The 15,335-nt window shown below is 34.6% G+C and overlaps 1 protein-coding gene across 6 annotated transcripts in view; it reads right to left on the bottom strand.

Annotated features, from left to right (window-relative positions):
• Positions 1-15,335, bottom strand: part of LOC138700215 (EF-hand calcium-binding domain-containing protein 4A-like) — a 260,202-nt gene that overhangs the window by 130,505 nt on the left and 114,362 nt on the right. For all 6 annotated transcript variants that reach the window (XM_069826667.1, XM_069826671.1, XM_069826666.1 and 3 more), the window contains 4 exons: positions 13,126-13,300; positions 10,698-10,763; positions 6,988-7,161; positions 1,661-1,814 (listed from right to left, as the gene is read on the bottom strand). In XM_069826667.1, coding sequence (XP_069682768.1) covers positions 1,661-1,814; positions 6,988-7,161; positions 10,698-10,763; positions 13,126-13,300 — 569 coding nt within the window. The remainder of the gene's footprint in view (positions 1-1,660; positions 1,815-6,987; positions 7,162-10,697; positions 10,764-13,125; positions 13,301-15,335) is intronic.

Raw genomic sequence — 15,335 nt, 5'->3', positions numbered from 1 at the left:
TTTAAAGGACAGCTCTATATTCCGAAGCGTTTTTTACGGGAGAGGCCGGCAAGATTTCAAATAATTATCACTTTGACCTTCCAAATCAGACTTTTTTTCTACACAAGCAGAACGAAGTGGCCCAGATTCCCGCCCTTTTAACTGTAGCATCCCCGCATGTTCCCTAGTAATCATCGCTAAAATCCAGAAAATCCGCCGCACTTTTTTGTAGCCTCGGCCTCGGGAATAAATTTTCGAATAATATTCTGGGGAAATTCCACAGATAGTAACAATATATTCGTATTACAAAAAAGAGTAATTGGGATAATAGTTGGGGCCAAATCTAGGGATTCGTGTAGGACTATTTTCAGAAAACTTCAAATAATGCCCATGGCTTGTCAGTATATCTTTTTATTAATAAGCTTCCCTTATGTTACCGTGAAAACTTTGTAATTAATTCAACAGATCATAGCATAAATACACGTCTAAAAATGACTTCCACACTCCATCGGTAAGTCTATCTGCTATCAAAAAGGAGTGCGTTATATGGCAGTAAACATTAATAGCCTCCCTATCGATATAAAAAATGAAACTCAAAACATAAGATTATTTAGGGCCAAATTAAAGAAGTACCTAATTTCTCACGCCTTCTATTTGTATGTGAATTCATGATATTCAACAACTCTACCTTTAAAATTTATTCTAAAATTTTGTGTTGTACTAGTAGACTATATTGTAAATCTCGTCTATATATATTTCATCTAGACATACGGTCTTACTAATAAAAACTCTATATACAGACGTTTAACTGTCTTATACTTATACAATGAGTAGCTCGTTTATAAGTCGTGTGTAAAGTCCTTACTAATAATCACTACATACGTCGTGTGTAAAAATATAACTGTTACACAGCTACGTCATAGTTTCGTCATTACTTCGTTACGAAAGTAATAGAATATCTGAGGTTCTCTACTGGATCCGGTAGAGCGCTCTAGTGTGGCATGTTAAATATCGATAGTACAACTGGCTCTGATCGATTACCACACTACATTTTGGTCAAAGAGTACAAGCTACAGCAATATTATTCTAATTATTCTGTGCTCTTTGGTTTGTTCTGTGGTTACAAGGTAAACATGACAGTCGATACGAACAGCTGTTAGAGGGGCGGCCATTTTTTCCCTATATACAACGCTTAAACAAGGGGTTTCGTGTATATAACTACTGCAAAGCAATTCCCACTGTATAGTTACAGCCTGTTTATACGTCCATAGCTTATTCACGGTTTATTAGTAACGTTTTCTGTCTCAACTCTGCATAAGTCTCGTATAAAAACTATACACGGTTTATTAGTAAGACTGTGTGACTATAAATTAAGACTTTATAATAGTATTAATTTTTTTGACTTGTTCCATATTCTAGCTGTGAAGCAATGTATGAATACTATGGAATGTTAATAAATACAATACAATACAATACAATACAATACAATACAATACAATGCAATACAATACCTTCAATGACAATCCTCATAGTTTGTACAAATTATAGATGAATTTACTTGTAATGTATTAAACCGTACTTTTGTGGAATAGTGCTTTGATTACTAAGGACTTGTGTTAAATTATTTGTTGCTACATGTTTGTCAGTACGGTGTAGTGGGGGAAGAACAAATGAAACTCACCCTGCTGCTCCATCATGATTCTCTTAGCCAGTCTGAACCCCGCTGACAGATGCTTGTTTCTCTCCCACGCCTCGTTCTGCCTCACGTCGTCCAGGAAGCGCTGTAGTTGCACCACTTCGCGATGTTCTGAATCTAACTGCGTTTCCAATTCTTCCTAAATGAAACAGTATGACTCTCAGTGATGCCATGGCAACAACAAAACAAAAGAAAGTAGCAGATTAAATCAAACTTCCCTCCGTTAATAATATTTGTGCGAGATCGTGCGTATTTGCTTGTTTTCCGCACAGAACCAATACGCGGTAAGTGTGAAATAGCACATTCAGTACTCCCAACGTAACACACATAACAATTTCCCTCTTCTTACCGCTTAAGCGCGACATTCATTTTACTCCTTTAGGCTTTTAACATATTATTTTTAGAGACGTTTAACATAGTAATAATTATAAATTGGAAACTTACCACTGCAATTTCACCTAAATTGCACTGTTAATTATTGTTTTTAAATATTTGCAAAAATTAAGTAAAGTCTACTACTCCACGAAACTTATTGCATTTCTGATACAAGTAACATTAAGGAAGCCGTGAAAAAATCAACAAGATTCCAGATGCGGATGTTATTACTGCAATATGTTATATAAATAATATTGTTAAAATATTAAAATGAAAAATAAATCATTACCTAACCTTACCGTTTGTTTTAAGTTCGCATTTATAAACTGGGGGGGGGGGAAGACAGATGTATATCACGGCCTGCTGGAGTATAGTAAACACAGAAAACATTTTAAAGCAACAATGTTGAAGATATATATTTTTGTTTTGCAAATTTGCCGTCACTGAACAGAAACCAAGATGAAGATTTCATTGCTACTAATTAGAAATTCCTCTTTCAGGTATGTAATAAACGATCTTCGCACAAAATAATGTACGATACACGAGCAATATGTTTTCTTTCAATTCTCGAAAATTAAAAAAGCTCAACTACGTTTCGCTTTTTCAAACTTTTCCTCGAACATGAAAACTTCAACATACCGCTCTTGTAACGCATATTACTATTGTGCGAGATCGTGCGTATTTGCTTGGTTTCCGCACAAAACCAATCCGCGGAAAGTCTAAAATTCCACATTCAGTATTCCCAACCTAACACACATAACAATTTTCCTCTTCTTACCGCTTAAGTCACATATTGATTTTATTGCTTTAGGCTTTTAACATATTATTTTTAGAGACGTTCAATATATAATAATAATTATAAATTGGAAACTTATCACTGCAATTTCACCTAAATTGCACTGTTAATTATTGTTTTTAAATATTTGCAAAAATTAGGTAAACTCTACAACTCCACTGAAGTTACAGCATTCGTGATGCAAGTAACATTAAGGAAGCCGTGAAAAATCAACAAGATTCCATAGACTGGGGGAAAAAAAAGACAGACGTATATCACGGCCTGCTGGAGTATAGTAAACACAGAAAACATTTTAAAGCAACAATGTTGAATATAGATATTTTTGTTTTGCAAATTTGCCGTCATTGAACAGAAACCAAGATGGAGATTTCATTGCAATTAATTAGAAATTCCTCTTTCAGGTATGTAATAAATGATTTTCGCACAAAATAATGTACGATACACGAGCGATATGTTTTCTTTCAATTCTCGGAAATTAAAAAAGCTCAACTACGTTTCGCCAAACTACTTTACTTAGAAGTGAAGTAATCAGTCATTTTACTCTGTTGTCTTCTACTTGCCCAATACATACTTTCTAGGGCTAAATTACGTTCTATGTTCATAATTTCAGTTGCAATTTCACTGCTCCCTTCCCTAGCTTCATAGAAATGTTCACAATTCTAATGACTTCTAGAGCGTCACTCACTTCTTTTAGTGCCCATACTGCGTTAAAATGCGTGCACTTAATGAAAACTTCCTGTTGAAACTGATCTAATATCGCATGAATTCGGGCAGGTTACAATGGGGTGGGGAATCCGCCTGCATTCCAGAGGTCTATGACAGAAGGAGACTGTAAAGAATTTGTCAGGGCCAGATTTCAACAAAATATTTCTTAAAATACTTTGGTTCTTAGAAAATCTTATTCCAAACTGAGGCTGAAAATGACGTTATACGTGAGGTAGACGCATATACGTTTGTTGTATTAAGCAAGGTAGGAAAGCATATGTCTTGTGGGGAATTAGTTGGGACCACAGAATATTTGACGTTATAGACGAGGTGTCGCACAAAACGAGGTCGCTATAACCAAGTTCTACTGTATTGTACACACTGAACTCTAACACATATTTTACATGTACAGGGACATGATTTTATTTTTACTTGCATTTTTATTGTACCTGCATTTCTGAATGTACTTCACCCCCACCCCTTCACTAATGTCCTTGCTCCCGTCAGACACACAAACTTACGGCCGCTGTTTCATTCAAAGTCTTCAAGCAGTGAAGTAAACACTGCAGTGTATAGTGTGTTTCAGAAATATGGTTGCGTTTTCTATAGAAGAAAGGACCTATATTAATAATATCGTACTAAAAAATTATATTCAAAAACGATAAATTCAATTTCAGAGACTATGCTTCAAAATATTTTTAATAATATGCGTAAAGAATTGAAGCCTGCATTGTAATGAACGGCAAACCATTTCAGCAACTTTTTTAAAAATTCAGATTAGCTTATTTTGAATTGAGGTGGCTAGAATCAAAGGAATGCTAGTGACATTTGTTATAACATGAGTTAAGTGCATCCAGTGTAAGCTACAGTATCTAAAATTTTAGTGGCAAAGGGGTATTTTAATCTCATCACACATTAAAATTTAAATAAAAAATTTCACCGATTTTACGAAAGCTTAAATATTTAAATCCCATTTTCTCAAAAGTAACTTAAGTGCACTTACAGCCCTTTACTTATGAGCCCCTCAATTTAAATGCACTCTCTATATTGTATGATAACACCAATAATTAATATGCTAAATAAAGTAGACATTACATAACGAACATAGCCGCCTGAAAGGTTGAATTTTTGAAAAAAAAAATGTTACTACTCTACTGTATTTTGATAAATTCCGTAAAAAGTGATGATCAAACTGAAAATCGTAATATCGTATTTCCCTACAACATAAATGGATACACTACTTTTCTCTCCTCCTATACCTAGTAAAATGATTTGTTTACATATTGAACTAGCAACTCCAAACTCCTGTAATTGAAGGGGGCAACAGTGTTTCCGAGTATAGCGAGATTAATGTTAAAAATGTTGGTAAAAATAAAGTGATGTCCCTGTACTTGTCTGAAGAATGTACCTTCTTAAGGATCTGTTCATTCCCATAGCTTCACACTAAGTACTTCACATGAGAAATGAAAGTTTGTTTTCACTTGTAACAAAGCTGTTTCAATTTTCATTCTTGACTTTTCATCAATCTAGATTGAGTTCATTGTGAAGAAAAGTCTTTCAACTGACTGAAAGACACATGATTAATGACACTATTTTGAGAAGATTTTCAAATAGAATAGATTTTTTTTTTTTTTGAAATGTTGAAAAACATCATACCAATTTTCACCTGCTGGTTTGTCACCAAACTTCTCAGATTTTGAACTACTTACAAATGGATGCGCGGCAGTTCTAAGGTTTCCGCGCAACGCGAATGAAGATGAAGATGCTATTCTTCTCAAAGAGTGCAGAATATCTCATACTGTACTCTGGTTCTTCCGTCTCATACTGAGAAACATTCAGAAATGTGCATGAATCGCAGCAGCTTCATCACGATACTTAAATATTCATGTGTAAAATGTCATTGAAATAAAATCAAAACTTCTGGGGACAAAATTAATTTTCGGGGACAAAAACGGGGACATTTGCTCCCCGGGGACAGCAACTCAAAACCGGGGACTGTACCCGGATATAGGGGACGTCTGGTCAGCCAACCAGTAAATAATGTTGTTTGGTTTGTTTTTAATGAGACAATGTCGCCTATTTAACCCAACACGAAGTTCAAAAAGTCTCCGCTAGATGCTGCATATGTCAGAGCATACTCGTGCTGCCATCTATCGAGTGTTGCGTAATCTATTTGCAAGTGATTGCACTGGAGAAGCAAATCGAGAAATATTTCTAGAAAGCATTTCACACACACTGACCTGCAGAGGTAGGCCTACACTTCATATGTTAAGAAGAAGGATTTATTCAATGAATGATAAAAACCGAAATTAGTACAAATGGGCTATTCCATCTCAAATCGACCGAAATATAGAGAAAATTGGCCTTGCAATTTTTAAATACGATGAAACTTTTTCTGTCCGTAGACAACTGTGATACAATGCTTTGTGCAAAGTTTGAGGCATCAGAACTTCATAGTGTTTAAATTAAAAATATTTTAATTTCCGTATTTTCATAAAATTAGCAACTTTAAACTGTTGTACCTCCGAAACCCTTTCACCCAATGATCAAAATTATGGTTTATTTTGATGCAAATGGAGAAATTTAGATTTTTCTTAATTAAGACACCCACGAAAAAAATATTTTTAAAATATATGGTTAGATTCTGCATTGAAAGTACAAATAAACACATATTTTTTACTGGTGCAACGTTAATAAGAAAGTATTGAAAAATCAAATAAAGAAAATAAATAGTACGCGCGTGAACTAACCAGCTGACCGTGAGGCGGGAGCTAGCCGAGATAAACAAGGCCAGGAGACAAACACTTGATGTTTCGTCTAGTAGCGCATAGCTGGGCTAGCTTTATCACAGGTTTTCATAAACACAGGAGTAAAATGACGCCCAACGTTCGCTTATCTTCATCTCTCGGCCAGTGCGTGCTGTGTTGTGCCTTTCAAGTCTAGGCGTGTGAAAATAATTTAATACCCCCGAAACTTATTGCCGTGACACTAAGCAAACAATGCCGAATCCCTCTTAATAATGCAAGGTTTTTTTCTCAATATTTTTTTACGTTTTTACAAATAGGCAAAAAGCCTAAAAGTAAGTAAAATCAGATTATATGTCTCTCTGTATATAATAAAAATGAGGATTACTTCTTATCATAACCTACCAAATGTCAGCTTGAAAATGAGCTCCCGTTCAATGTTCTGCAGTAAATGGTTCCAGAGTTCTGAGCGCTGAAAGAGGCTTGTTTTTATAAAATACGCTAAATTTGTCGCTCAACAATACGAAAACCGTTTGACTTTCGATAATATATTTTTGCAAATGCACTCTCCTCAGCACCTTGTATAAGTAGGGAAAAAAATTAGAGTATAAAAAAATGCGAGGTTTTTTACTGATCGATTTCATATGGAATAGCCCGACTAGAGTTTAGAGCGTACAGTTTGCCAGTGTTACCTTCGCTCTGAGGAGGCGTTCGTTCTCTTCCCTGATGTTGGCCTCCCTCGACCTCAAAGTCTGGACCCTGTCCGCCAGCTCCTGCTGTCTGGTCAACGAATCCTGCAGCTGATGCTCCTTGTCAATCAGCTCTTGCTCCAGGCTGTTTCTTCTAAGTCGCAATCTCTCTCGTTCCTTAACAACGACAACAAATTCCACATTCTATTATAGCTCATGTTTTGTTTGGCGCACCGTTACCATGGTTACAAAGTTGATTTTTTACTCCTGAAATCCGCCTTAAAATCTCTGCAAGTGGAAGTGAAATATCTAATGGGGAAAATAAGATGTCAGGGCTGATTCTTTCGCTGTACACGAGTACAATGGGATTAAATGTTAGAGAAAAAAAAAATAATAAAAAAAATAATTAGGGGAATAAGAGAAAGACAGAAGAAGAACGTTGCTGAAAACTATTATTATTATTATTATTATTATTATTATTATTATTATTATTATTATTATTAGGGCTATTATTATCATTATTATTATTATTATTATTATTATTATTATTATTATTATTATTATTATCATTATTCCTACTATGATCTCAATTGTCATAAAATAATTTATGCTCGACCATGCCGAAATGTACTAATTATACACCTGGTAGCAGTCCTTTAATGCATGTCATTAATGTACACCTACTCATTAAAGTACAGGTCTTCAGCCAATCATAACTCAGCTTACATGTGTTCAGCCAATGACAAGTCAGCTTTGTACCGTTATAAAACCGCAAGTATCGATTATTCTCGGATATGCAATCGAAAGAGAATTAGCGAAAAGTCACGGAGGCTGGAAATCCAATACTGTCGCAGAAGGTTATGTTCTGTTACTATAATAATTAGCGTTAATTGTAAATAATGTTCAAATAAATTCAATTTGTCATCTCGTTTTTCAATGTCGAATTCAATAATCAAGGTTATAATATTATCAAGTTTAACGGGACTACGTCAAGGTCAATGACGTTATTGCTCCTCGGAAAAAATCAATACTTTCGCGTCTGCGCACATCTCACAATTCACGACCTAGAAGAAGGTCACTTCCGATCTTGTCAGATACAAATAAAATGTATACATCTGAATACCGGTAATTTCAAGTTAGAAATATGGTCGAGCATAAAAAGTCGTTTGAAACTCGCCTATAATGGTAATTAAGAAGCTCGTATGAAAATTATGAAACTCGCTTGCGCTCGTTTCATAAATATCCATACTCGATTCTTAATTACTATCATTATAGGCTCGTTGCATAATGTACTATTATGCTCGACCATGCAGAAATGTAGTAATTATACATCTGGTAGCAGTCCTTTAATGCATGTCATTAAAGTACACCTATTCATTAAAGTTCAGGTTTCCGATTATTCTCGGATATGCAATCGAAAGACAACTATCGAAAGGTCACGCAGGCTGGAAATCCAATACTGTCGCAGAAGGTTATGTTCTGTTACTATAATAATTAGCGTTAATTGTAAATAATATTCAAATAAATTCAATTTGTCATCTCGTTTTTCAATGTCGAATTCAATTTCAAGGTTATAGCAAGACTAATGTCTATCTTACTCTCTAGATTATATCAAGGTCGTCGACATTCGTTTCCCGGAAAAAATCAATACTTTCGCGTCTGCGCACATCTCACAATTCATGAGGTAGGCTATTGCACTCACTCACATAACAATAACATGAATATTTATGAATAATTTAAAGTTAGAAATATGGTCGAGCATAAAAAGTCGTATGAAACTTGCCTATAATTGTAATTAAGACGCTCGTATGAAAATTATGAAACTCGCTTGCGCTCGTTTCATGAACATCCTCGCGTCTTAATTACTACCATTATAGGCTCGTTGCATACTGTAGTATTGTAGCTGTTACGTCATATTGTAACTGTTCAGTTTTAAATGTTTAATAAAAAATAAAATCATAAATCGGAAAAAATAAACTTAAAAAAAATAAGTAAATTGTTGAAATCAAATAAGTCAAATTTGTAAACGTTTAAAATCGAAATTATAGGTAATAGGTTAATTATTTATCTTGGAATATAAGCAGAATCAAGTTCTCTATCAACTAAAAAATTCCAATTCAATTGAAATAATACAAACAGCAATAATCAAATTTTTGTTTCTCCTGAAAAATGAAAAAAAAAATGACTTAGGCTATCTGGTTTTAACAATTGACGATTCAATTCCTTCTCTTTTTTCGTATTACTATGTATCAGTGGCGGCTCCTGCGTATTTCTTAAGAGGAGGAAAGAAGGTAACAGGACGAAATGACACCTTCTTGAATGAAACATGCTACAAATTAGCCTAAATGCATACATGTAAGACCAGGTAGTGTTGGGGTTGGCCTTCCCTTCTGTATAGCAATAATCTGTTCTTGTAAACCGAGTTTCCTAAATTTTCCAAAATATATAATGTTTTCACTTCCATTCATTGTTGAATAATTGCACAAATTAACAATTACAAGGAAATTAACAACCTGGCAGCATTGTTCGAGCACACTACAGCATCACACGTGTTGGAAGAGACTAGCTACTTACTAACTCGTAACCGGTACTGCGGAAATGGGAATGGGAAATAATCTGAGGAAAGCGAGAACACTGCACCCACCCACGTGGTCTGTGTTGCCACATGTACATTTTACAAGTTCAGTATCACATGCTTTTGAAGAATGTCAGTTCTTGTAAAGTCATACTGCCATTATTGTTCATAGTTCCCGGTGGCCAATTAATTTTTTATGTTAAAAATAATGTAGTTTGGAGTACTACTTTCAATTTCAAATATATTTTCACAAAGCTGACAAGGTGGCTGTTGTCCTGTCTAGTACACAATGATTGGAAGTGGATTTCAGGGCCCAAAAAGATCTGCGATACTAACGTAGATCTACTTCCTCTTTGTTTTTATATAAACCCGACTTAAGTTTCAAATATTCTTGAAAGTTTCAAATCATGAATAGTAGCTTATATAAAGTACAATGAATAATACTTTTGATTTATAATTAAAAAAAAAGTTTATATGGCGTCTTTCATAGCGTTGCGTTAAAACTGTTTTTATTGTGTCCCCACCTAGATGTGTTATAGTCTGGTTGAATGCAAGATCGTTAGATGGCAGCGGTAGCGAGCTTGCTGCACGACCAGTCGGTTTCTATTTCCCGCCCATGACTGATTCAGAGGAGGATCTCCTCCCTCTCCGTTCATTTACTCGCTTTAAAACTCTGCTTCTTTCTCTGGCCGCTAGTGCGCTGTTGTCTATGTGTGTTAACTGCAGTAAAGGAGGAATGGATTGACTTTCCTCCACACAAACAATCTCGCATCTTTCTCTCAGTTTTCTAGCAGCACATGAGCGCGCGTCGTTTAAAACTCGATTAACCGAGGTTTTCTTATAGCTGTGAACTTAAAAATTATCGAATCTTCCTCAAATTTCAAGGCACATATTTCATTTGGTATTTAGTTTCAAAAGAAGAAAAATGTGAGGAGGACGTTCCTTCTTCCCTCCCCCGAGGAACCTCCACTGATATGTATGAATCTATAATGAGAGTTGGAGATAAAGGCGTTCGGTGTAGTAGGGTAGAACACTATTTTTGTTTCATTATTTACAGTAAATCAAAAGGTAATTAATTTCAACTCCATCTTTCTTAACAGCTAATACTTAAAAGGCATTCTAAAATGTTCTCACTAACCTGTCTTGTCTGAATTTTCTTCTCTTCGCGAAGCTGCGATTCCATCTCTTCAAATAATCTGCGAACCTGAAATAGAAGAAAGGTTTTGGATTAATGTTTTACGTCTGTTTTGATCTCAAAATATCTACAAGCACAATGTTTCTTGGGAATTTGTATTATATGACTTTCTCATGTTAAATTGTATTGTACCTAGTTTAAATGTTTCGACCTGTTATTGGTCTTCTTCAGAATTGGTCGTTGCTGGTCTTGGCGCCTTTTGTTTTGTGTCCTGTGGGGGTGTGTTTGTGTAGTGTAATGTGGAGTCAAAGAGTGTGTGTGTTCTGAAATTGAGTTGTGTGTTGAGAATTTCATTTGGATGTGTTTTTGTGTGTCTGTATATTTCATATTGTTCTAGTGTGTTTAGTTTCTGGATTTTTGGTTGGATGTGTAGAATTTCCATGTCTGTGTTGATGTCTCCGTAGGTGTGGTTAGCATTTTAAAATGAACTTAGAACAGACAGGCAGATCATTTCAAACACGTTACAAAGAACACATCACAGCCATAACAAAATTACAAAACACTTCCACATATGCAGAACACATCACAAATGCTAACCACAGCTACAGAGACATCAACACAGACATGGAATTCTACACATCCAACCGAAATGTCAGAAACTAAACACACTAGAACAATATGAAATATACAGACACACAAAAACACATCCAAATGAAATTCTTAATACACAACTCAATTTCAGAACACTCACACTCTTTGACTCCACAGTACACTACACAAACACACCCCCACAGGAAACAAAACAAGAGGCGCCAAGACCAACAACGACCAATTCTGAAGAAGACTAATAACAGGTCGAAACATGTAGACCAGGTACGATAGAATTTAACACGAGAAAGTCATATAATACATATTCCGAAGTGATACAGTGTTAAAAGTTGTGTAAGCAAGATGTATAATGTTTCTTGGTTTGAAATTGGAGATCACTTGAACTGGAAAGCACATACAGAATAATATTACACCTAAATTCAAGAGTCTGATCCCAAAACGCGTTAAGTCCATTTTTATGAAAGGACCGGGCTAGTTTTTGTATCTACCAGTCTATGGACTGGGCGAGTTTTTAAGCGACATGCACAATAACCAGTGGCGGTGCGTCAATAAGAGCACAAGAGCACGTGAACACCTTGTTTCCATTAATGCACGACTAGTTTTATTATTTAATATCGTATTGACGTAGTGGGGATGTATAATATCAGAATCGAGTATTTTAAACTTCCCGCATCTTGCATAAACTTCTTATGTAAACTTGGCAACATCCGTTCACGTACAAGCCGTGCTCTTTTCAAGAAGGTTACAGGAATTTCACGCAAGCGCGCGAGAAAATTGTCTTTCGCTGGACGCTTATGACTCGTCAAGAGCACAAAGCGTTAAGTGAACAGTGAATCTATCCTACAGATGTCAGGTGCATCGATGCTATAGTTCACGTGCTATATCTCGAGGAGGAACGTTTACTCTGTGTGGATGTGTGTACAGTGCTGCTACGAGAGTGTAGTTTGTGAATTACTATACTTTAGTGTCGGCATATAGCATAGTTTGGCTTTCAAAGACGTGCTGGCTGAATGTGGTGGTGGTATGAATTATTTAAATATCTGTATGGTGGTGTATAATATTTAAGAATAATATTTACTGGCATGTATTTATAGTAATCAATCTATGCGAATGGGATTACAGTACTGGTATAGGCTGTAATGTATCAGTGAGTTGTGAATCAAAATATTTTACTGAACACACGCGTTTGTAAATAACGGCACTGTGGTTTGTATTAATTTTTAACAAACGTAAACAATGAACTCTGTTCAAGTAATTTTGAACAGTAAAGAACTGGGTAAACTGGCTTACCAGAAAAAATTGGAAATAAAAAGATTGGGTTTCATTATTATTACTATTATTATTGTTATTATTAATATTATTATTATTATTATTATTATTATTATTATTATTATTATTATTATTATTATTATTATTATATAAGTTGTTTTGAATTTATGTACGGTTTTTCGATAGTGAAACATTGGAATCATGACATTTCATATTAGGCTAAACGTACGATTTCAAATTCTCTTCGGTTTTGGAACACAAAATTGTGAACACATATAATATTTTATCACGAGCCGCCACTGACAATAACACAAACTTTTAGACAAATATTGGCGTTGTTTTGGAAGAAAACATGCTTAAAATATAATAATACAGGGTTGAAATTTAATAATACAGTATATATGTATACATCTTAAAACGAAAATTGAAGCTTTCACTGTACTGTCCAAGAAATGGCTGCCACTAACTACAACACTCATTTATTCTCCCTTGAGATCAGTACGAGGTAGTTTGCTAACACTCTTATGCCTGACAACAGCAAATTCTTTCTCACCTGGGCCTCGTGTTCATCGTCTCTAGACTTCAGAGCATCTTCCAGATTCCTTTGTTCTATACTGCATCTTTTTAGGTCTGTTATTAATTGCTGTAGGAACGTTTCCAAATTGTTTTGTATGTTGGGGCTTCCTTCTCTACCCACTCTGCGACACAACTGTCTTAGAACCTCAATGCTGCAAATAAATACCAATCAATCATTAAAACAATTGAATATAGAAAAATGTTTTTTGAGGTTGTCGCTTTTTAGTGAAGTCGTACTGAATGTAAGCAGAGATTATTGAGGGCTTTTCAGGGAAAATGCTTCATACACAAAAATTCGATGCAGTGTAAAATGCACACATGCAAAAAAAAGACGAAGACCATGGTTATCGGAAGAAAAATAAAGAAGGTAAACGTGCGAATTAGAAAGGAAGCAGTGGAACAGGTAGACAGCTTCTTGTTCCTACATCTATATTAAGTATTAAATTACATAATTCTGATTGTTGTCTTATACAGTGTAAATGTCCCGATTATTATTAAAGAGTCCTCTGAAGTTAAGTATTTAGGCATAATTTTCGGTAATCATTTAAAATGGAACCAACACATTAATTAACTTTGTAATAAATTACGTAAAATAGTATATTATTTTGTTTTATTGAGGAATTACTTGTCAATAAGTTTATTACGCACAATATATTTAACTTTATTTCAATCGGTAATTATGTATGGAATTATAGGTTGGGGTAGCTCATTTAAATCCAATTTTAATCCACTTTATTTATTACAGAAGAAAATAATTAAAATATGTCTTCATAAACCTATTGATTTTCCATGTCAAAATTTGTTTTTAGACTTTAATGTAGGCTACTTAACGTAAGACAAATTTATTATATTGTGTTAGTAAAATTCATACATAAAAATCGAAATAATTTTGAATTGTATTCTCATAGTTAAGAAACAAAAGGTATGAATTCTTTTCAGATTGTTTGAACCAAAATGCAACACTGTTACAGTATTTAATCATAGTAGTAATTTAGGCCCAAGAATATATAACAAATTTATATTTAAATATCCTAATCTTGTCAATTCTAATAGTTCTAGTATTAAATTTAAAAAGTTATGTATGGATTTTATAAAAATTGAAAAATTGTGAATTTAAATTTATATATTATAGTAGACATAAAACAAATTGTATTGTATACTTATTAATTTCAATTCAGGAATCCGCCCCTGAGCACGAGTTCTCCTCTTTCAGGGGCGAGCTAAAGTTTTTTCTATATATAATATATGTTATGTTATAATTATTAGCAAAATAATAAATAAATAAATAAATAAATAAATAAATAAATAAATAAATAAATAAATATACTTGGGTTGTACTGTAAGCAGTAACATGAGCTGCTGCCAGGAAGTCAAAAGGATGATAGCAATGACAAAGGAAGTTTTTAATAGAAAAAGGAGCATCTTCTGCGGACCTCTGGAAAAATAACTAAGGAATGGACTAGTGAAGTGCTTTGTATGGAGTGTGGCATTGTACGGGACAGAAATATTGTCATTACGATGAAGTGAAAATAAACGACTAGAAACATTTGAAATGTGGATATGGAGAAGAATGGAGCGTGTGAAATGGACAGCCAGACTAATAAAAGAAGATGTGTTGGGAAGAGTGGGTGAAGAAAGAATGATGCTAAAAGCGATCAGGAAGGATGCACTGGAAGACATGGTGAACGAGAGAAGAGTTCGGAGCAGAAGAAGATATCAGATGTTAGACGACATTAAGTAATTGATTAAATGGCGATCTTACTCGGGTTAATTGTGTAAGCATGTGCGGCTTATAGCTGTTTCGGTGCTTCTTCACACCATCCTCAGAGCCTACTAGATCTCGGCGTCATCTCGAACTTCGCTGCCTGTTGTGTGGGTGCGTTCGATTGTTGAAAAGTGTTGAAATGCGGTGTCAAATAGTGTGTGTGTTCTGAAATTGATCTGTATGTTGAGAATTTGATCAGGGTGTGTTTTAGTGTGCCTGTATATTTCATATTGTTCTAGTGTGTTCAGTTTTTGGGTTGTATGTGTAGGATTTCCATGTCTGTATTTATGTTATTGTATGTGTGGTTAGCATTAGTTATGTGTTCGGCATATGTACTCAACAAACACAAAAACACACAAAACACAACAAGAACACAACAAATACATCACACTAACATACGAAAACAAAAACACACACAAGAC

Source organism: Periplaneta americana, chromosome 5 (genome assembly GCF_040183065.1).
Source record: "Periplaneta americana isolate PAMFEO1 chromosome 5, P.americana_PAMFEO1_priV1, whole genome shotgun sequence".
NCBI lineage: Eukaryota > Metazoa > Arthropoda > Insecta > Blattodea > Blattidae > Periplaneta > Periplaneta americana.
This window is presented reverse-complemented; position numbering and strand designations above follow the sequence as displayed.